The 23229-nt window shown below is 42.2% G+C and overlaps 1 protein-coding gene across 7 annotated transcripts; it reads left to right on the plus strand.

The window, feature by feature from the left end:
* Nucleotides 1-73: 73 nt before the first annotated feature.
* Nucleotides 74-22317, plus strand: GTF2H1 (general transcription factor IIH subunit 1). 7 transcript variants are annotated; one of them, XM_054634903.2, is made up of 15 exons: nucleotides 74-614; nucleotides 4411-4579; nucleotides 6359-6551; nucleotides 8937-9099; nucleotides 10801-10894; nucleotides 11423-11572; nucleotides 12474-12553; nucleotides 13860-13990; nucleotides 15008-15095; nucleotides 16409-16497; nucleotides 17382-17499; nucleotides 18266-18356; nucleotides 19802-19917; nucleotides 20792-20884; nucleotides 21435-22317. In XM_054634903.2, exons 2-15 carry the CDS (start codon nucleotides 4426-4428, stop codon nucleotides 21519-21521), a joined length of 1647 nt encoding a protein of 548 aa, XP_054490878.2. In that variant the 5' UTR covers nucleotides 74-614; nucleotides 4411-4425; the 3' UTR covers nucleotides 21522-22317. The 7 variants fall into 7 exon arrangements, with proteins under 7 accessions (XP_054490878.2, XP_054490879.2, XP_054490867.2 ...); XM_054634904.2 differs by lacking the exon at nucleotides 74-614 and adding an exon at nucleotides 629-816; XM_054634892.2 differs by lacking the exon at nucleotides 74-614 and adding an exon at nucleotides 1369-1452.
* Nucleotides 22318-23229: the final 912 nt, after the last annotated feature.

Raw genomic sequence — 23229 nt, forward strand, 5'->3', positions numbered from 1 at the left:
GCGCCGCCTGCGCGGGAGCAGGAGGAGGAGGAGGAGGAGGAGGAGGAAGAGGAGGAGGAAGCGGCGTCACGCGCGCGCACCCGCCCGCCGGCCACGTGACGCCGTGACGCGCGCGGCGCCCCCTCCCTCCCGGCGCGCGGGCCGGGGCCGAGGGGAGGCCCCTCCCCCGCAGCGAGGCGGCGCCGCCGACCCGGGAGCGGAGCAGGACGGGCCGCCGGGGCCGATGGCGGGCGACGAGCGGGCCCCGCGCGGACGGGTGACGGCGGGAAACGGGCCGGGCCGGGCGCGGCGGGGATGGGGGCGGGGGGGCGGTGGCGGTACCGTTTTACTGCCGCGTAACTGCCCCCTCCGCCCGCCGCCGTCATGGCGACGGGGGAGCGGCCGTCACGTGACCGGGGCGGGGGCCGGGAGGGGCGCTGCTGCCACGTGACCGCCGGGGACGCGCGGCTTCGGAGCCGCTCCCCTTGTCACGTGTTGCGGGCCCCACCCCCGGCGCCCCGCGGCCCGTTCCGGTCACGTGCCCGCCCCGCCCGCCCCATGGCCCCGGCGGCGGCTGCGGCCCGACCCCCGTAGCGCCGCTCGCACTCGGAGCAGCTCCCGGCGCAGCCCGCACGGTAAGAGCCGCCGGCGCGGGGCGCGGGGGAACGGCGGCGCCGGGCAGGCCGCGGGGCCCGATCCGCCTCACGGCCGCGTTGCCCCGGCGATCCGTCCCCGGGGGCGGCGGGACCGCGTCGCGATGGTGCCGCGGCGGCCTTTGGCCTCCCGCGCTTCCTTCCTGCCCGGCGGACGTGTGACGGTGGCCGAGCCGGAGCTGCGGTGAGGGAAGGGACGAAAGGGGCGGCGGCACCGCCGATCTGCGCTCCCCGGGGCCGCGGGCGGTGGCGGGGAGACGGCAGCGCTGCGGCGGCGGCACCGCTGCTGGGGCACCGGGCTTCGCCCCGCGCTCGGCCCGGTGCGGGCGGCAGACAAAGAGGTGCCGTGGCAGCGCCTTCCCCGCCGGCACCGTGCGGGTGTCCTCGGGCTGCTCTGGTGGCAGGGTGACATCCCTCCCGCAGCGTGGGTGATGCGGATCGGGGGAGGCCGGGCTGGCCCCTCAGCACCGTGCATCCCCCACGGTGTGCCCGGGGCACTACTGCCGCTCCTCCATCCCGCTGACAGATCCCTGCCACCCGCGGGGCGCCGCTCTGCCCGCGCCCGGAGCTGGCAGCGTCCCTGTGCCGCTGCGGGTCAGACTGGGCCATTGGCACAGATATTCTGTGATTCTGCTGTTGCCTGCGGGGAGCGGAAGCCCAGCAGCAGAAAGGCCTGCATTGATCTGTCAGCCAGTGCCCACCCTGGGCCCGACCGTGCCCACCCTGGCCAAGTCAGGATTATTAAAACGTGCAAACGTTTCCTTTATTTCTGCTCAGAACTCGACAAAACCATATGGAAAGAGACTGGAGTAAAGTGCTGGTAACGGAGAGTGTTCAGAACAAGTGTTGTAAAACACAGATGAGAGGTACTGTATCTTAAGATAGGAGTGGTTAGGAAGATTCCCTGCAATGGAGGAAAGATAGCTGTTCGAATTTGATGGTATTTCCAGAAGCTCTTTGCTCCCACAGAGCTGGGAGGGGAGGGCTTGGAAGTGGATAAGCACACAGAACATTTCTTTTGGTCTATGCCAACACTGAAGCTTCCTGATGGACCTTGCCTATTGTAAACTGCAGCTGAAATTAACATCCCTGAGACAGGCCTGATGACAAGTTGTACCTCATTGTTAGAGCTTCTGCTTGATCCAAGTGCTTTTAGAACTGTTGACCAAGCTCTGTTGCTGGAGAATTTAAAATAAATTGTCTGACCTTCCTATTCATACTTGAACCAGCCGTGGAAGAACACTAATGCAGTAGCAGGTTAAAATTATCACTTAAAGCCACAAAATAACAGCAATTCTCTGTGTGCATGTGGCAGTTCTTGCCCTACACAGCAGCAGTGTCATCATCCATAGTACTGATTCCTGGAAGCTTCAGATGTTAAATGTTGAGGTTATGAGATTTGGACAGGAACAAGTACATCATTGATGGCTCTCTGCTGCATAGTAACCCTTAAATGCCCAAAAAACCCCAGGAGCTGAGCTGTGTACGTGTGTGCTTTGCTTAGCAAGGATGTAGCCTTCCCTGTAGGAGACAGGGAATGAAATCTTGAAGCAAGATTCCTATTTTAGAATTTTTCCTGTACTTCTTGTAACACAAAGCCATTTTGTTTCCATTAGTGACAGACGGTAACCTTCCTAAATCCCTATTATTAACATTTTTTTTATTCTTTCTGATGTACTGTTCAAAAGACAGCTCAGGGTTTTCTCCATTTTGGGTAATGCTTACTGTGCTTGTGAGTTGTATCATCCCACTGCCACTGTAAATTACTGCAGGAAAAAGGAAGTACAGCAGTGACAGAAAGAAGAACAGCATGAGCCATGTGCTCACCCTCCCAGAAGGTGGAATGAGCCACTTGCGGGATAATTGTGCTCTCACAGATTGCACACTGCAGGGTACTAGAAGGGCTCTGAAGGAGAAGTTGGTAGCTGCTGATTCTTTGCTTCTGTAGTTGAAAGACTCGGTGTAGGTAGGTGAAATGGCACGGTAGAAAAGCAGAGCAGCTGGCATCAGAATGAGCCTTTTTCTTGCTGTTCTGTACAGGTTGAATTCCTTTGTGTTCTGTGGCTTTGCCTCCATTGCATTGGATAATAACGACCTTAAAGGACTATAAAGTAACAAAGGGAGAAAAACACCAAATCCCTAGTCTTGCACAGAGGTTGGTGAGGTTTCCAGTCTCTGAGAGTCTGTGGCCAGCTGCCTTTTTCCAGTAAGGATAAGGTGCTGATGAGACTGCAGACCCGCAACAGGAAACTACATAAAATGGTTGTGTGAATAGCACTGAAAGGGAATAGTGCTGCTGGGAGACAGACTGTAATGGATTATGCTAGGGAACAGTCCTGAAATCATGCCATGCAGTTTTCTTTGAGAAAGAAGTATCACCAAGGATGCTCTGAATGTGGCACAGTGTGTTCTGGTGACTGCTGCAGTGGTGCTGATGTGAAACCCCACATTCAGCTCAGCATGACTGAACTCTTTAGCAAAGCCTTGGATGGCTGGAATGGTGAAGGAGTGAAGTGTAAGTGCAGAGCCCTTTTGCCATTATGTCTTTCCATCTAGTGTGTTAACTCATTTGCACAGGAACTTGGAGGACTTCTGTTGAAGAGAATGCTGTGCTACTGTCCAGATTGTCATAATAAAATGTCTTGTCTTGCTGCTGGTTGGTGTTTTGTTGTTTTTTGGGGGTTTTAAGAAAAAACAAGGTATGTGAATTTAAATGCTTAGAACTACCATTTTGTGATACCCACTAGTAGTGTGATAGCTGATGCAGGTTACAATCTGAACTTCAGTGTGCACCCCATCAATATTATAGGTGTTCTGAAGCACATGCAACATCCACATTAGCATTGGAAAACTATTATTTTGCATGTCAGTAGTAAAGTTTATGATACACAAAATTTATGATACCCAAAATACAGCAACTGGACATATTAAACATTTTCAGCAAAGATGTACATTTTTGATAAGTGTACCAACACTCATCAAAAAAATATGTACACTTTTGATAAATGTGCCAAACTTTGACAGAGTATAGTAATACTCACCATATCTTTTATCTCTTGAAAAATTTTAAGCCTGTAGGGTGAACCTGGGGAGAGGAATAACAGTGACTGCTGGGGAGAACAATGCAGCAAGAATCCAAAGTCTTGTTGGTTTGAGACTGCTGACAGAATTATCATTGTGCTGTAGCACATGTAACATTAGTTCCTCAGACTTTGGAGGAGAGGGACTGGCCAGTTGCTGTCAAGTGTACAAAACATTGTTCAAGCCACGGGCAAAAGCCACCACAATAAGAACACCTGAGTCTTACTGGGCTACCTTATCTTTAGCACAGTGAACTGAAAATCCATGATTTTTCACATACCTTGTATCCTTCCCTTTTCTGAAATGACTTAGCATCTGCCATTCCCGCTGAAGAAGGGAATTGCTGCCAGTACCAGAGATTTGGAATTCGTCATTGCTTAGCTTCAGTATTCTTCTGAACTAGAAAAACCAGTAAAAGGAGAGTAAAACCAGAAGATTTAGTTATCAGTTTAAATGTAAGATTTGTGGGTCTTTTAGTGGATCAAAAGCAGTATCAGCAATATAATTAGATGAATTCTTTAGGTAGGTGGGAGTATTTTGTTTAAATAAATTTGCTGATTGTACTAAAAGAGGGGAGCACATTTATCTGAAATACTCCCAAAATGATATAGGCATGAACAAATAATATTTTAATATAGATAGGAGTAGTGAAAGAGTTACAGCACAGCTAATCAGCTCAACTGTATGTTTTCAACAGCTCATTGTAGCCACAATGGCAACATCATCTGAAGAAGTGCTGCTGATAGTGAAGAAGGTGCGTCAGAAGAAGCAGGATGGGGCCCTGTACCTCATGGCCGAACGCATTGCCTGGGCTCCCGAGGGCAAGGACCGCTTCACCGTCAGCCACATGTATGCAGACATCAAATGTGAGTGAGCCACAGAGACCTAAATGTCACACAAAGCTCACCTGCCATGCAGTGCTAGGTGCTGCTACCTCAGGAAGGTTGCAAGAGGCTGGAGCTCTGGCCAGGCTACTCTGTAGCAGCAGAGATCAGGACTGTGGTAAAGTATCACCAGCTTAAGGATGCTACCACAGAACTTCTGCAGTCTTCAGATGTTTAACTTACATCTGCTGCATTTACTATTAACTTTGATAAACTTCTGCAATAAATTGAACAGAAAAATAATCTATGCCATATGCTTGTAGAGGGAAGGGTGGGAGGAGGATCAAGGAAGCATACAGGATTTTCAGTCTAACACAGAAACTATCTGGCATGTCATCTGTTTAACTCAGTATCTAAAGCTGTTTGGATTTTCATATAAAATGAACTCAGTTTTATTTTCATCCAACAGACCATAGCTTCAGAAGTGTCACCTTCTGTAGTTTGGCCTAGCTGGTAACATTCTGAATAAGCATTTGCTGTTGCAACAGCAGAGTACTTGCAAGTCAAAACTAAACAGTAGATGTCTATAGCATGCTGCCTTTCTGGCTCCAATTAGTGCTCATATATCATGTGCTTTAATGCCAAAGGAGTAAAAAATAAGTTGTGTGTGTCACTTTGTAATGGTTTAGTGATTATTGCTGTTTAAAGTCACATACAGGCACTGCAGCATGATTGAAAGTGTGTGATGAATCAGAACTAAGATGATTTTTTCTTAAATATGAAAGTGATAAGAAGTTTAAAAGCACCATTCACCTATAATAATCAACTTTGTGAAGGTTTTATTTAGCTATTAACTTACACTTAAGCACCTTGTATTTTAAATATGTACATGTATAGGCATTGAAGTATTTTTAACTTAGATGAAAGATGTGCTTTTTGTCACCTGAAATAAAAAAAGGGTGAGATGTTTTTGTAAATTTGTAATAGAGAAGGTGATTTAGTGTTGACATCTGGTTCCTGTCTCCCACTTGCTTTTGAGAAAAGGCTGCTATTAAAAGTTAGGTTAGTGCCATTTGCAGTGCTTCACTAAAGTCACTATAGCACAACAGTCCATAAGCATAGGTGTCCCAGCCTCTGCTCCCTCTGGTTATGAGGATGGGTGCAGAAATTAGATTCTTATGACTCATGAGGGTGTAGTGGTACCTTGGAGGCATTGGTGATTAACTTGGGGAGCACTAGTGGCTAACTGCACTTAGCTCACCACTGGAAACTGGGATCCAGATGTGCTCCTACCCACCCTACCTCTGCTTTCCTACCACTGTCCTTCTGCAGGAGCTGGGCCAGCTGCAAAAACAAAAAGGGGTACTTTTCAGTGGATCAGTTCCTTGGTTCAGCTTGCTGCACAAACACTAGCAATCATACAAGAAATACAGCAGGAAGAAGTAGAAAAGGGGAATGAGGTCACCTTTCAGCAGCAGCCTGGATTGCTTCCAGGTTAAAGTGTCCAGGTGATGACAGCCTCATTTGCAGCAGTTTTCTAATGGATGCTGTGGGGAATTCAAAGATGAATCAGGACTCCTAGCAGGAACTGAAGGATATTAAGCAACAGGCTGCTACTGTCTGTGTCTTGTATTTTAGAGTGAACAAGGTGCAGGATTCAATCTAATTCAAGGGGAAGACTGACTGTTCCATTTTCACAACTGCAAATCACATGCAGGGTAATGGTATTTAATTGGATGATGAGAATAACTGCTTATAAGCAAATACTCTAGGGAAAACAGTTTCTTGTATAAGCTTACTGTCTGTCTCTCTACAATCTAGGCCAGAAAATCAGTCCAGAAGGTAAAGCTAAAATTCAGCTGCAGCTGGTGTTGCATGCAGGGGACACAACCAACTTCCACTTCTCCAATGAAAGCACAGCAGTGAAGGAGCGAGATGCGGTCAAGGATCTTCTTCAACAGCTCTTGCCCAAGTTCAAAAGGAAAGCTAATAAAGAACTTGAGGAGAAGAACAGGTAAAGGGATAGCAGCCTAAAAGTCTGTTGGGTTTTTCTTCTAACTGTTAGCTAACTATTGTGTATTTCTGTTAACAGTTGTTGTTATTTCAACATCATGAATGATGCAGCATTTGTTTCCCTAGTAAAAATCTCCCTGCTTTCAATTTCGAGGCAGTTCCTTGAGACTTGCATAACTGTCACACGTTGAGACTACACTTGTGTGCTTAGTGACACGTTCTTGAGGTGTCAAGGCAGCCAGTCTGGCTGCCACCCGGTCTTTCTTACCCATAGCTATGAGAGGAGAGCACCCAACTGGCAGCCTGTCTCTTTAGTCTTCTTAAATATATATCTATCAGTTAGAAAAGCTGCTTGAAATTTTTTTTTTCCTTTTCCAGAAATTTTGTGGAGCCTGGTGATTTTTTTTTTCCTCCCCATGAAGCCCCATTTGCTCCTCAAATCTTCCCTGATTTTTTATAGACTACTAAATTGTTAGGTATTTTCATGCATCTCACTTGAGAGGCTGCAGTTTGTTATTTGGCATACAGGATGTTTATTCTAAGAAATTGTTTGAGAAGATGCTGAGGACCTAAGTCCTTTTCCCATATGGGCTCTTGAGATACATTTCCGTTCCCATAACATGTTTGTTAATCCAATCCCTGTGGCCACAGAGCTCTCTTCTCTGCATCTCCCCTGACAAATTTCACTTCATTTTAGTGTCTGCTGTGAATCCTGTGTCTATGGCTTCCATTTCCAAAGACTCTTCTAGCTCTGAACGTAGATTTTTCAAAACATGAGAGCATTGCCTCATGGGACAAACTGGATCTTAACAAGGAGATTTCCCAGTGGAAGGGCAAGAGCCCTTGTGCTGGAGCTGTGACACAACCAGGATTAACTGGTTCCAGTACTGCAGCAACCACTAGGGTCTGCAGCAGTGCAGCCTGCACTGGCACTGTTCCCATACTCGTTTCTTTATGCTATGTGCCTTTTTCTCTGACAGTATTGGTGCTGAGAATATGAGCAGTCTTAGCTCTGAATCTTTGCCTCCTTAAATGGAGATTTACAGCATCACACCATGAAGTGTCAGGAGCTTTTCTAGTTACAGAAAAGCCAGAATCCCTGCACCTACTCAGCCATAGTTTGTTCTCTTGATTAGAAGCCCAAGTCTAGTGATGGGACTTCATTAGCAACAGATCAGGCAGAAAAGATCCAGCCTGTTGTGGGAGGGTACAACATCCAGAGTCCCCATGGCACTTCCTTCATTTGTTGATATGTGGGAGTTGAGTATGTACCAAAATTCCAAGCTTTAATGAAATAACAAGAATAACAGACTGCTTTCAGCTGCACTAATTTGTAAGAATTGCCACTAATCCATACTTATGACAATAAGAAAAACTGGAGAGACCCTGCTGGTTAAAACATAATAATCCTGTCACAAAGCTTTCACTTCCACCTCATCCTACTTCATCCTTAGAGCAGCTAAAGGCTTTCATTCTGTCCAGACTGCAGTTTACCCATGTTCATCCCTAGACCATGTATCCATAAGACTCCTGGTTTTTTTCATTGTTTGCAATTGATCAAGACCCTGAGTACGTGCTAAAGACTGGTGGGTTATTGGCAGATTGTGAACATACATGCACACTTCCCTGAAAATAGCCCAGTGTGTTTCTGATAAGGTACACAGCTGTAAAACCAGCTGCTTAAGCATGAGTGAAGATTCAGATGCAGAGTCTGCATTTTGTGTAGTGATACCTGATATGTGGATGATAACTTTTGTAAACGTTGCTCCCTGGTGGAAGTAGTGACATGGAACGTGTCTCACACTTGTGCTATGTCTGATTATCTGATTAAAGGATGAAGATCCTACTGCTACCACAGAAACATAAATGATCAACCACTGGGGTAATGTGTTTTAAGAGATCTTATCCCATACATATTTTGTGATCTATACTCTTGCACTAGAATAGAGCTCTGTAGCTACTGAATTTTAAGATCTTAAACCAAGAATTGGACAGCACTCAGATCTCCTTTTTTTTCTCCATCATCATATTTCTCTTGTGGAACAGCAAGAATATTCATTGTGCTTTTGCAGTTCAGAAGATTCCAGTCCTGGTGTGCAAAGACACAGAAGCACCACACAACATTTCAGGACAAGACATGAATCCCACACTAACTTTTTCTTAGGCATTACTGTTTTCTAACTTTCAGTGTTAACATCCATTTCTTAAGTGTTTTCAGACAAGCAGTGCTATTGACATTGGTTGTTTACACAGTCTTGTTAAGAAATGCACAGCATTTTGAAAGATAAGTTGGTTTCTGTTCCTTTTGTGAACTTGTGTTAGTTGTGGAAATACTAGTGATTTATTCTGCAGTGTTTCAATTCTATTCAATACATTCTTTCACCAGAATGCTGCAAGAAGATCCTGTTTTGTTTCAGCTCTATAAAGACCTTGTTGTGAGCCAAGTAATCAGTGCTGAAGAATTCTGGGCCAACCGTTTAAGCCTGAATGCAGGGGATAATTCTGCAGCACCTAATAAGCAGGATGTGGGCATCTCTGCAGCATTCCTGGTATGTTGAACCTTTACTTATAGGATTTTAGAGCAAACAAATTGGGGGAAGTGAGAGTTCTGCTCATGCACTTTATTCCCATATACGGGAACTTTCCTCATTCCTCAACATCTCTCTGCTATTCCAAGTGTAAAGGAGAAAAAAAAGGTTTCCTGCTAATCTTCAACCTCAAAATTTTGTCAGTTTAAGATGCCCAATTTGAACTTTAAATTGCCAATAGGCAGATGATGTTTGTGCTGCTGCTCTGCCTTCTGTAAAACAGGAGTGATGTGAATATATGGTTGCTAGATTAAAATGTATGAGCTCACTAAATTGAAGAGTCTATCTGTGGCAGCATTGACACACATAAATGAACCTTTCCACATAAGGATTTTATTCCCTCCCCAATTTTTTAAACCAGTACATGTTTCAGCTACTTGAAGAACAACTTGTGTATCTGGAAGCTCACTTTCTCTCTCCCTTTCTCTAACTTTCAGTTATTTTACCCATTTGTAGAACCTGTGCTTCAGTAAATTCAGTGCAGTCTAAAAGTAATTTAGGACCAACATCAGGTTGCTCACACAGAGATGTGTTTCTGCTTCTGCAACAAAACTCACAGATGGGACTCTTTAGATGGAATCCCACTTCCACCTTTGTAATGACTGTGCCCACAGTGGATTTGGGAGGGAAAGAGGAGGTAGGAATTGTTTTAATTTAGCTGCTGTACAACCATTTGGTTTTCTTCCCCCCCCCCCCCCCCCCCCCATGGAAATAGCAAAATCAGCTGCCAGACAAATTTGATTGCTCTGATTTCCTGTCTCCTATTATTCTTACACCTTAATGTTAAAAAAAAAACCCACAATGAATAGTAAACCCACCAAACCTTGAAAACTGAAACATTCTTAAACCACTTAGTTATCTTTGCATTTGTGTTCTCTGCATTTGTGAAGAAGAAATTTTCAGATATCTTGTGTGTCCCAATTAAAGTTAAATCTGACTGGCTCTGCTCAGAATATGTGTTAGCCTATGAAGAAGATGGTACAAAAGCTAGGCTTGAGGTACACAGGAAAAGGAGGAAAAGGCAGCAGCCTGTGCAATCATGTACTTTTCCTGTTTCTGAGAACTGGACAGAGCACTCCTCCTCCAGAGCTTCCTAAAGAGATCACTGAGATCTAAGTTCAAAGTTCTGACCAAGGCTAATCCTCAAGCTTTAAATTCAGTGTTACTTATCAGTTACACTAAAATGTTTTTAGTATACAACTATGTATACTTACAGTATAAGGGAATAAGGTGTAAGAGCCATAAATCCTTTTTTGTCACTTCATTATAGCCACTGATCATTCACTAGCTGAACTGTTGAGTGAACAATAAAATATGAGGCATATACAGTATGCTTGCTTATTTTAACTTTGACACAAGGATAAGCATAAATTAATTAATCATACCTTGTTTTGACCAATGGAGTGCTCTTTGCTTTCTAAAGCCTGCAGTCTGCTTGTTAAACCATCCCTTAAATGGCAAGTATAACAAAGTAATTCATGTTTATTCGTTCATTCCTCATTCTAAAATACCTATGTACGATCAAATACGCTATGGATTACTGGAGGAAGAAGATTTTTGTACCTGCAGCAGACCTTGCTTGTAAGATTCCAGTTCTTTTCCTTCTCCAGTTAGAGAAAGCATCCAGACATGACTGTTTTTTCCCTGTGTGCTTTTTCTCAGGCTGATGTCCGGCCTCAGACAGACGGCTGCAATGGGCTGAGGTACAACTTGACTTCGGATATTATTGAATCCATATTTCGGACATACCCTGCAGGTAAGAGCAGTGTTTTACATACCAAACACATCCATTTAAGATTGGTCTTTTTACTGTCTTACTGTAGAAAGACTAAAATGTTCATCTGAGATTTTATTAAATGAAAACATTTTCACTTGTGTTGACTTTTTGTTTTTTAAATTGTAAGTAAATGTTTGATTTCCATGACACTCTCCTACTCAGTGTTCCAATTAATTGTTATTTTTCATGAAATCACCTTTGGGAGGAAAAATAACCTGTTTTCCATCATTTCCCATCCACTGTAATGAACACTGACACTGATTCATTTTGGCCCCTAGTGTGGGGGCAATTCAAGAGTGTTCAGGCCACTGTTACCTGTACTTTTCAAAACTTTACAGGCATAAATGAGTACCTGTTCACTCATGCTTAACTACTGCAATCCCTTCCATTTAATGGGAGTGAATGGAGGCAGCCAGAAAGCAAGGAAGCCATCAAGGAAATGGTGATCTAAAATATCATGTTAAGATTTGTGGAACAGTTTGTAATTGTTCTGGGTTTTGTTCACAGTAAAAATGAAATATGCAGAGAATGTTCCACATAACATGACTGAGAGGGAATTCTGGACACGATTTTTTCAGTCTCATTATTTTCATCGGGACAGGCTCAATACAGGCTCAAAAGACCTCTTTGCAGAATGTGCCAAACTGGATGAGAAAGGTAAGCTGGTTGTCTCTGAAAACTACAGATGGGCATGGAAAGTTAGCTACAGCTTTGCCATTCTGAGCATGTTTCATAGTGAGAGCATTTCTTGGAACAAATTTCCTTTGTAAAGTGGCAGCACTAGATGTAAGCTTTACTACAAATTCCATAGCGTGTCATCCTGGTAGATTGATTATGTGCCATCAGTTACTATGGAATAATTCTGTGTACACAATAGGTTTTGTTTTGTAGTATGTGCACAATTTACAGCAGGTACAGCTTTTGTAATAGCTGGGGTTTTAGTAAATGAGATTCCTATTTGCCCAGATTTTCCAGACGAGTTGTCATCCTTCTTCTCTGTCAGTCTTTTTAATCTGAAATTCTAACATATTATCTGACTCAAGTCTTTTATGAACTTTTGAGATAGGTTTGTGATGATACAGAAATGTGGAGAGTTGGGACCACTTGACACCATTCCATAATATGTATTGAAAACCTTCTATTAGGAATGCAAAACCCTTCACAAGTCAAAGCTATCACCAGATATAAACTGTCATACTGCCCAGGCAGGGCAGCAGAACAGTGCCAAAATTAGAAGAAATGCAATTTTGGCTTCCCAGATCCCACTACTAAAACTGCATCTCAATTTATTTTTTTAATCAGTGTTCAGTGATGTGTAGAAGTTGGTGAAAACTGGGCTAATTAGTAGGAAGATGTTTTGGAGTAACTTCCCACCCACATTTATTGCTCATTTTAAATGGAACTTTAAAAAGGGTTTAAAGTTTTAGTCCCAGTGTTACTTAGGCCTGTGCAGAACCCCTGTCTTCTTTTAAAGATTAAATATAAGCTAATGATCCTGTAGTTATGCTGTTTGTTTAGATACAGTTTTTCATGATTTTTTAAAATTTGTTTCACACAGGATTAAAAGCAATGGTGTCTCAAGGAGTGAAAAACCCTCTGATAGATTTAACAGCTTTGGAAGATAAAACATTAGATGAAGTAAGTACTTGGGGAAACAAAACAGAAAACAAACAAAAAAATCCAAAAGAAAACCACACCCCTTTGTTACTTACATTTAAGTGGATATTTCTTTTAAAACCACTACAGATGCTAATTCTAAAACAAATCCCTTACTAGGCAGGTGCAGTGGTTGGGTACTCAACATTGCTGCTGTTGTGTTTGTGAAGGGAAATGGAGACCGTGCCCATGGACCTGTCTGGTCATATCTGCCTTGCTGTGCAGGGTGTAAATACAGGACTTCCCTTCTTTAAAGAATTGCTCTTCCACTGGGCTTTTTAGTCTAAAGTGAACTCTGTTTTTGTCTTACCTTTTAGAGTCTGTGACAATGTACAGAAGAGTAGCACAACCAGGATAAAGTCTTTGATTTGTTCTTACTTTGAACACTGCTACTTGATTCGGCCTAACTGAAGGACACTTAATGCAGTGTTCTTTGTTTAGCTTCAAATACCTTTTTTTGCTAAAATTACAACTAACTTGAACTCTTACCTGCCTCCAAGAACAAGTTAAAACAATTCATATCAATGGTGTACCATAATGTGAAGTAACTTAGAGATGTGCTTTTCTGCACTTGATGTAACTGAAACTGTTCAGTTGTAGTTAATAATGAAGCTGCATTTTAAAGTTTTTTAGTAGTGTTTTTTTGTATTTTTTTTTCATTTTCTTTTTGTGGGAGTTGTCCAAAGTTAGCAGCCTGAAACTGGACCATGAGTTTAGGATAGATGTGTTTGAAGTGCTCTACAAACTGCCCTGATTTGCTTTTGAGGCTGATTAACAGCAAGCATGAAACTGCCCATGGGGTAAAGTGCCACCTGGCAAATGGGGAACTCTGCCAGCATTCTAAGGCTTGAAGTTTTTTTGAATTTTCTAGTGGTATCACATCCTCCTGACAGGTATATTTTAGCCTGTAGGCTGCTGGTGTCCCACTAGATGTTAAAAATCAATCAGTGAAACAATTGCTGTCTTTTCCTTGCCATCAATGCCTGTTTTGCACAGGTTATCCTTAATTTTTTTAAGCTAGTTCAGTTTTTACTTATATCATGGTCTCATAAAATTACCTGTATAAGACTTGTTACCTTCTCTCTAACACCTCTAAATTGCCAAGTGTTAGCAGAATACAATAGGCACTGGAGATTTTTCAAAGTACATAAGGAGATGGGAGGGCAAAAGTAGGAAAACAATTCTGGATGATGATGATCCAGAGGAGGTGGCTTCCTGACTCAAGGGAAAACAGAACTGTCCTGCTGCTCTGGGAGCCAAGAGGGAATCAATGTTGTTTTCTTTTCAGGGCTATGGTGTTGCTGCTGTGGCCTCCACATCAAATGCCTCAAAGTCTGCTAGAGAAAGCAGCAATGCTGCCATCATAAAACGCTTTAATCATCACAGTGCCATGGTCCTTGCAGCTGGCCTCAGGAAACAGTAAGTTTCAGTGTTGTGTAATAGATTTTTGGAGTAAATTTTAAGAAATTTCCAAAACAAAAGCATATCTTCAGTTATTCATACAACTTTTTAATTTTTTATGAACTATTTTCCTCTAAAAATGAAAATACCTTTAGGTTTCATTTTTCTTTATAGAAGTTTTTCAGAGCTGTTTGAAATGATGACTGCTATTTTTAACTGAGTTATGATATAAAGCAGATTAAAAAGAAAAGAATGGGTCTGCCTTAGATGTCTAGCCCTGGTGAAGGCAGCAGAAGTAGTGGAGGTGAGGTCTTGTGCAGGGATTTCCTATTTCCTGCCTTCCAGGAGCAGGTCTGCTGGGGCTTCCTGCAGTGTGGCATAGGTGGATCAGATGAAAGACTGCTCAGGTGCAGTACTCTGCCCCTGACCAAAAACACCCTGTCAGGTCACCTGCTCTACAACTGCTTCATGGACAACCAGCAAGGATTACTACTCTACCCAAATCCTGCAGACCTTAACTGTGAGAGATCTTAGTTAATACTTCCTTCTGTTTGGCTGGGCTCCCTCACATTGTTCTGTTTTGCACAAATTGTACCCTGCACCTTAAGCAATCTCTTTTGGGCAAAGTGTGTTTGTTCCTCAGCAAGGCACAACAGGATAGGGCTCCTGGAACAGTTGTACTGCAGGGCTCCCAGAGCTCTGCTAATACCTGGTTGCATAACTGTGTATACAAAGTGTTTCTAATTTAGCCATGATTTTGCTGTGTCCCACATGCACTGTTGGCATGCTGCTATTTCTGAAGAGAGGGACCAGCACCTTCCCCTGCTGTGGAATTTCCCCTGTGACAAACAGGGTTCATGTGAGGAGTTGGTTCCTTCTGTCTACACCAACTGCTAGAAATTAAGACATAAGGGGAAAAAAGTATGTGACTGTGCATATGAAGTTTTTGAAACAGATGTATTTACTTTGTCTCTAGCTTGTATCTTAAGTTTCCTGTGAGGTGAATTCTTCTTAATGCTGTTTCTCTATTTTAAGAGAAGCACAAAATGACCATTACAGTGAGACCAGCAGTACGGATGGAAACTCCAGGGATTCAGATTTCTTTCAGCCACCACTGAAAAAGGTATAAAGTTAGCTGATGTGATTCTAAATGAATGGAACTGGAAGCTATGTCTCTCAAAAAAATTGCTGGAAGTTCCTTACTTGGTTTATGACACATCTGAAGTAAAACTTTTTTAGCCTTAGTATATAGAATAACAACCTGACAGCCTGTAAGAAGCCCTGTTTCCTCTGTTAGTAAACACAAATAAGTTACACATTGAAGTATTGTGCTGTTTTTCTCCTCAGTAGTGCCCAATGAAAGTAAAAAATTCAAAGATACTTCAGATTAGACTCAGAAATCTGGTTCTTTCCATTTGCTGCAGTTCTAGTTTCAGCCTCCTTCCTTTTGTTTTTCTCTCAAATGCCTGAAAACTTCTAGAGAACATCCATCAGAAAAGGATATTGGTGTTCAAGCACCAATAGTAACCTGTCAAGTGTGTTGTTTGTGGAGGGGATGATGAAACTGGCACATGACAGCCTTCATCTTAGTCAGAAACTGAAGTGAGGTTGAACTGAGTGTAGTGACACCTGGTGCAGTGAAATACAGGGCAACAGCCTGGTCTAGACTAACCAGAGCAGCTCACAAAGTGAAAGAGAGTACTGTAATTGCTATAAAACTGAATTGAATACTCTTCCTGGAGCTGACAGCCTAAACAGAAAACATCAGAGACTCAAAACTTGGTTACATTGTGAGAATACCTTGTAGAATATATGTGCTGGCAAGTGTTGAGGTAGTCTTTGACTTTCCTCAAAAGCTGTAAAGTTTTACTGAGCAGAAAATTATATAGCAAGACTAGAAGAAATGTGATGAAAAGGAGAGTGAAAGATTAGCAGGAGAATAGGAGACTTCAGAAATAGTTTTCCAGTTGTACAAAGTCTGATGTCACTGTGCTGTTACCTCTCACTGCTAATACTCCACAGCTCTGCTGTCACCAGATAGCTTGGGATAATTACTGTGGTTTTAGTCTTGGACTCCTATGCACCAGCTATTAAATCATGAGTATTTCTGCTAAACTGGAGTTAGATAGACATAAATAGAAAGCAGAAATTATTATCTATGTATACCTTTTGGAACATGTTTTGGAAGTGGCAGGGACTGCCTAATTTTAGCAGAATCTGGACAAAAAGCAATGGTGCCAAGACTTCCAAATGGCCCATCCTGAACAACACTGGGCATCACTCTCTCTGCAGGGTAGGCATGAATCATTCCATACCTGGGTTTTCTTTTAGGTTTTAGTAACCCTTCAGCTCAAACTTGATGCAGCAGAAGAAAGCACTGGATGTATGGACTTGTGCCTTCATTAGTAACATGTATCGTTATTTGGCTAATTTTAGGTAAAACTGCAGGAGGCCATTGAATACGAAGATTTATCAAAGAATAATAGCGTTAAAACTATTGCACTAAACTTAAAGAAGTCTGATAGGTAAGTTAAAATAATGCACAGCTATTTCAGCAGAGCCAGTTTAGCAGGGGTTTCATCACAGCCCACACAGGACCAGCTAATTTAGTCCCTGCTGTGCCACACTGAGGTGTGTTACAACTGAGTTTAGGAACCTAATATGAGCTTTTGCATAAACCAGTTTCCCCTTAAATTTGTAGTTTTATTTCTCAGAGGAACATCTGGAGATCATCTAGTCCAACACCCCTGCCATATTCCATCTTACTTTTCAGAGGGTTAAGTCTCTAAGCCAACCTGAATGACCTTGACATGTAATTTTTGTGAAAGCCTAACAGAGCTCTGTTCACAGTTCAGCACATCATTGCAGCTTTCAGTGGAAAAATGTGTTACATATGAAAATATTTGGAATTCCAAGAAAAATCCTCTCCCAGGCAAAAAAGTGCAGTTGGGATAGTTTGGACTGCTCACTGGTCTAAGATTTTTCTAGTGGTAGTCCTCCTGTTTTCTAGACCTTTGAGTTTGAGAACCATAGATGTAACATCAGAAAAGGAGCACTACCACCAGAAAGAGAACAGTTCCACACGTGCACCTAACTTCATTTACATTAATTTCAGTTAAAAATGAATTGCTCCATTCTAATGGTATTTCCAGAATTTGGTGGCAAAGGTACCTTCTCATTGGCAAAATGACGATCACAGATTCAACAACTGAAGCTGTTATTTGCTGCCATGCCATCCCTAACTCAGCCTCTTCCCATGTGGCAATATATTGTACTTTGTCAATAAATAAAGTACTGGTAACAGTTGCAAAGCATCTAAAATTAGAAACAGTAGAAGAACTGTCCAGGAATTTTCTCTTATTTTACTCTTACTAGTAACACTTTTCCCTTCCCTTTTCTCACCTCACAGGTATTACCATGGTCCAACTCCAATTCAATCACAGCAATATGCAACTAGTCAGGATATAATTAATTCATTTCAGAGTATTAGACAAGAAATGGAAGCATATGTACCCAAACTAACTCAGGTATGGAAATATATTTTAAAATGCCCCTCTTGATCTTAGCTTAGCATCTTACTTTCTATACAATTTTGTGTCTCGTGTCAATTGAAGTTTACCATGATTCAGTAATCTCCAATTTCTGTTAACTGATTTATTTTAAAGGTTTAGATGATACCTTTTGAGCTGTTAAGTTTAAAATCTACACTAGAGGAAACTGAGTCATTGCTGATGCTCAGTTATATTCTTCTGTTCCTACTTTCTTTTGAGGAAACAGTTAAGGTATAAGGTAGTAAAGGAGGACAGTCATGCCCAGGCCAGTGTATTCATCCACCCTGAGAAGTTTAGGAGGTTACAGTGAGCAGGTTTTCAATTGAACTGGCCTTTTGCTCCTAAATGCACTTAGGCTGTCAGTGTGCTGTGGGCTGCACAGAAGCTCTGTGCTGGCACCTGGAGGGCAGCAGAGCCCTGTGGCCAGTCTCCCCAGCCAGCATCTGAACTTGGCTGTTTGTAAACCTAGTTTGGCCCTGAGTAAAGCAGCCACAATTCTGCTACACTTCTGCATAGTAACAGTACACTTCTGTCTTATTTCAGAGTAAGTGCACAGCCTGTTCAAGGTCTAGGCAAAGAAAAGGTTACAATTAATTAGAGAGTTTTCACTGCAAACAAGCTATAGCACATAATTCTGGAAAAGAGCAGAACCTGAACTTCCATGTAGGTGTTTCTCTAATCTTATTTTTAAACTAATTTATTAGAAAAAATGACATGAAATATTTGTTCCCTTTCTCTCCAGGTTCTTTCAAGTGGTGATGCTGCCAGCACTATTGCAGTCCTGTCACCTGGAGGAGCACTTATGCAGGGTGGAACACAGCAAGCCATAAACCGTAAGGATTTGGGGTGTCTAATGCTTTAATTGTATCCTGGTGCATTGCACAGCACTAGCTGGCTTGCTGGTTCATCTCTCCCTCAAACATGTTCCAGTGATAAAGGAAAGCATGGAAATGTGTAGCTGGAGTAGTACTGGGTTACAGCAACAAAAGAAAAGCACCATGCCACCACCAGCCACACCATGGGGGTGGTAATGGCTACACCAGTGCTGAGGCAAGTGAACAAGAGAACATTTTACACAGCAAGTAATGAAGGAAACACCTGATAGATACCAAATTATCTTACAGATGTGGGGTTTTACTTGTTCAGCTTTTTTTTTCCTCTGGATTGTAGAATATAACATACTCTGAAAACTCTTAAGGAAGCAAAGCCTAGATAATAATCTGAAACTAAGCTTTTTGCAGCCTGCATTTAAGATTCACAGCTTGCTGTGAAAAAAGGGCAACTTTCTTTGTAGACTGCAAGGGCAAATCAGACAGCCTCTCCTCCTCACACCTCCATTCAACCACTCCTTTCCCTACTGCCACATTGCTGCCAGTTTGAGTTCCTGTCTCTTCAGTCTCACAGCAGATGAATCCCTATTCTTGGGATTTATTACAGTTTTCCAGTTTTTCTTGTATTACTTAGTCTGAAAAGCAGCAGAAATTAATTCAGGCAGCTGAAAAACAAGTATGAGTTCTTTATGGTACTGAAATAAAAGGAATCAGCAAGCAGTGGTGAGGATTTCTTAGCCATCCTGATTGACACATAGGGTGCTACACTTCACTTCTTTGAGCTTGACCACCACTTTGTTTTAACAACCTCATCCTAAAATTTGATATTCACTGTTCAGTTCACTGTGCTCATCCTCAGTGACTACTTGTACTTTTTGTTTGGGTTTTTACAGCTGTGGCTCTTTCCTTGTTCTTGAACCCTGTCACCCTGTCTTCTCTAAGAGTGTCTGGAGCACAGTTCTTTTTTCCTGTCTGGATTTTTCATTTTTCACATGCTGTAACCATATTACCAACATAAGATAGAAGGAAGAACTTGAAGTACCCACCACAGAGTTCTTAGCACTGTGCTGTTGTTAGAACAATAGCCAGCAGCTGCACTGCCATGTTGTTAGAACAATACAAATATACTACTTCTATGCCACAGAGTTAGAACAATACAAATATACTGCTTCTAATCCTGGATTAGGTTTGGTGTCCATTCTTTGCCTGGCATGGATCTTCCTAAATAATACAAGAGCTTCCAAGTATAGAGCCATAAATAGCAGCTGACCTGATCTAACAGCTGCTGATAGTCTTGATCTAATTGCTGTGAGACATCTCAGTGTCCCCTCCCAGCCAGTCATTCTGTGTAGTGGAAGTGTACATCACTGAGCTCCTTTGTTAGCCTTAGTTCTCATTTTTCATGGGATCCTTTGAGTGATGTGAAAAACCCCTTTTTCCTGTTGCAGAGATGGTGCCAAATGACATTCAGTCTGAACTAAAACACTTGTATGTGGCAGTAGGGGAACTGCTACGACACTTCTGGTCCTGCTTCCCTGTTAACACGCCATTCCTAGAAGAAAAGGTAAGGCAGAGCTCCCTCTTATGGCCCTGGTTATGATGTGGTTTACAATGGCTGTCATTACTGAAGTATGGAACTAATACACATGCATCAAATCAGTACAGCACCTACTCATCTCTAGAAATGAAAATCACAAAATAACATGAAACCTTATTTTTCTCAGCAGTTCTGCTGGTACTATTAATTAAAATCATCCTTGTCCCTGCCTGCCTGTTAGCTCCTTTCAGGAGCACTAGCTGTTAGCCAGTTTCAAACAGAAATGGGCAGCTCAGTTGCAGCTGCAGGGTTCTCATTCCAGTTCAAAACACAAAAACTAAAGCCTCCCTTCCCCTGCTCCAAGAAATAACCTCCACAGTGACAGTGCAAGCAACTATCCCTTATTCTTCTGTCCATTGGAAAATCACTGTCATATCTTCAGAATACACCTCTTGAGAACTAAGTTGCCTTCAAGGACAGATGTTTGTCTACAGCCAGGTCTATGACTGTAACTATTTTTCTGTTACTTTTGACCTCACATGGACAAGAAAGATTAAAATTTGCATTCAGATACATTTGCATATCTGCTGCAAAATCTGGCCTGAAAATCCAGTCTTTGCTTGCAAAAGAAAAACATTTTGTGAATATCTTGTATCTATTTATAGTGTTTATTAAGGAGGTAATAATCAGAGTGGCACACTGCACTTTCAGTCATACTGCACTTACCTCAAAAATAAATACAGAGAAGTGTTAGAGACTAATATTTGAATAACTTTCCTTCCTCAAACTACACAAACTTGAAGTAGCCCCCAGAATTAGTTATAAGGTTTTGTTAAAGGAAATGAAACTTTGTCTTACTGTAATTCTTCAGTATTGTAATACTGGTTTCTGTCTCTCTCAGGTTGTGAAAATGAGGAGCAACTTGGAAAGATTTCAGGTTACAAAGCTCTGCCCATTCCAAGAAAAGATTCGGAGACAATATTTAAGCACAAATGTAAGGCAAAAGTACTGTTTAATTATGTGGGTGCATATTAATAATTTCATTCTTAACTATGAGAGGATGATAGGTTTGTTACTTCTTATCCTAGGGCATTTTAATTTTTTTGTTGACTAGGAAATGGACAGAGGGAAATTGGGTACACACTTAAGCAGTTGCCTCTCCCCGTCCAGTTTGCTGACTGATGCCAGCAACTGACAAGAACTGTAACCTGAAATTACAGGAGCGATAGAAAGAAAGGGGAAGTCACGTTTCATTTTTCACTTCCACTGTGAAGTAGAACTTGAGCAACTTTAAATCTGACATGGGGGGAGAGTTCTGAAGTGGTCACAGATTAATTATTACCAGAACAGACAGCACTATGGAGGGGTCACTTCCCCCTTCCCTTTCAGCTCAGCAGCTCTCTGCACTGCTCCCTCTATGGATATTTTACAACAGAGCCTCAGATTACTCGTAGTGAATAAAAGCAAGAATGCTCCTGAAAGGAAGGGGAGGGGATCTGTCTTCCAGCAGCTGGGACAATGTTTTCTCCCTTTTCCTGTTTCAGTTGGTAAGTCATATAGAAGAGATGCTGCAGACAGCCTACAATAAGTTCCACACGTGGCAGTCCCGGCGCATGCTGAAGAAGACGTGAGGGCACATCCTGTACAGGTCTGAGAGCAAAGCCTGCAATAGGGTAGGACTACAGCCTAGGTATGTGCAGATCTTAGAGTTCTTGCAGGAAGACCTGCAAGCTGTGGACTTCTGGAAACGATGCTAACTGAACTTGCACATTTTTGAAAAAGAACTGAGATTAAACTTGAAAACTGGGGAGAAAAACAAGGAAGAACCAAAACAGAAGAGCTGAGGCGCAAATATATTTAAAAGACACTGTTTACTGCAGTTACTCAGGAACTGCTTTTGATTTGCATAAAAAGCTGCTTTCAGAAATAAAAAATTTAAAGAGGGTGTATTAATAAAATTTGTTTTTCTGTCTAATTTTTTTTTTAAGAAGTGTATGGCACAGGGTAGATCTCAAAAGTTTTTCTTCACTGGATTCTGACATTTTCTTGAATTCTGTTTGTACTTCCTGCAACAGTTTAGCAATGATGTTTTAAAACATAGCTGAGACTGTTTTTGCTTCAAACATCTGGGAGAGTGTAGCTGTCAGAAGACAAGCTCCTGCCATATGTTTCCCCACCAATTGGAAGCAAGAGACATTGCACTGAAAGCTGTTCATGGTCTGGGGTCCCTAAAGGTACACAGGGGCAAGCTTTTGCCTGAAGTCTACGATTTTTATGCAAAAATTTTTCAGCCATCAGTTTTGCATGTTTCCTTTTGAGTGCAAGTGTGTGCTACTGCAATCTTTTTTTTTTATGGTGGCATTTGTTCTGAGGAGAGAATGCATTTTTAAAAATGAAGTTAAATAAAGTTTCTTACAAAAGAAGTCATTTATTTTCAATTCTTAGGCTTTTTTTATTTCTTCTCCTAAATCTGTTTTCCTTCACCCTTCCCTTTTGACTATTATACTGTTTTTGGCGAATTGATAATCATTGCAAAGAGAAAAATGTCTTATTTACACAGTGTCCATAGGTATTGGGAATCTGTGCCATACTTTGTTCTAAATAGAATCAGTTCAGTTTCAGACCAACTTGTCTTCTATTAAATGTGACTTAAATGCAAAGTAACTCCCTTTTCTAGAATATATGCAGTTTAATGACAACCTTGTATTTTTTTTGTCACTTTGACTGGACAACAGCTCAGTATGGGCTACTGAACTTTTTTTTACTTCAGATTAAATGTGACTGTTAAAGATGGATCTACTACAAAGACAAATCAGACTGACAATATGTATTCAAAGCAAGCACAGCAGTGTTTAGTACAGCAGAAGAAATTCCCCAAACCTGCATGATGGCTTAATACTACATTTTGGTATGATGCTAAAACATGGTAGTATGATGTTGGGTGGATAATTTTTGAAAATTCCTACAGCAGAAAAGATGTATTGGTGTAGCCAAGTTGGGTGCTTGTTCTGTGCAGCTGCTCAGTTTATGCAAGAGGGGTTTTTTCTTTAACTGGTGCATGGAAGTCAGTGGCTTCTTTTGACCCTTTTCTTTCAGATTTCTGTATTATGCTATAATCTTTTGGTAAAAGCTGAGTTTCAGTTAAGCATCACTGTCTGCACCAAAGTCCTGTTCAGAGCTGTGTGCATATTGTTCAGCCTCATTCCCTGTGTGCTGCTGCAGATCCATGCATGATCCTTGCTCCGCGCCGTCCGCGTGGTTCTGCTACAAGAAATGACTGGGCTCAGCCACAGATGCCCACTGGGCTTGACAGGGTCAAAATGTCACTGGGAATAAGCA

This window comes from Agelaius phoeniceus, chromosome 6, assembly GCF_051311805.1.
Source record: "Agelaius phoeniceus isolate bAgePho1 chromosome 6, bAgePho1.hap1, whole genome shotgun sequence".
NCBI lineage: Eukaryota > Metazoa > Chordata > Aves > Passeriformes > Icteridae > Agelaius > Agelaius phoeniceus.

What these genes read in the sequence shown, in the direction of transcription:
- GTF2H1 (XM_054634892.2), top strand. Translation starts at nt 1,426, where the DNA reads ATGGAAAGAGACTGGAGTAAAGTGCTG. An exon ending in GAACTTGAGGAGAAGAACAG is followed by an intron (nt 6,552 to 8,936) that starts GTAAAGGGATAG and finishes TTCTTTCACCAG; the next exon opens with AATGCTGCAAGAAGATCCTG. An exon ending in AAGATAAAACATTAGATGAA is followed by an intron (nt 12,554 to 13,859) that starts GTAAGTACTTGG and finishes TTTTCTTTTCAG; the next exon opens with GGCTATGGTGTTGCTGCTGT.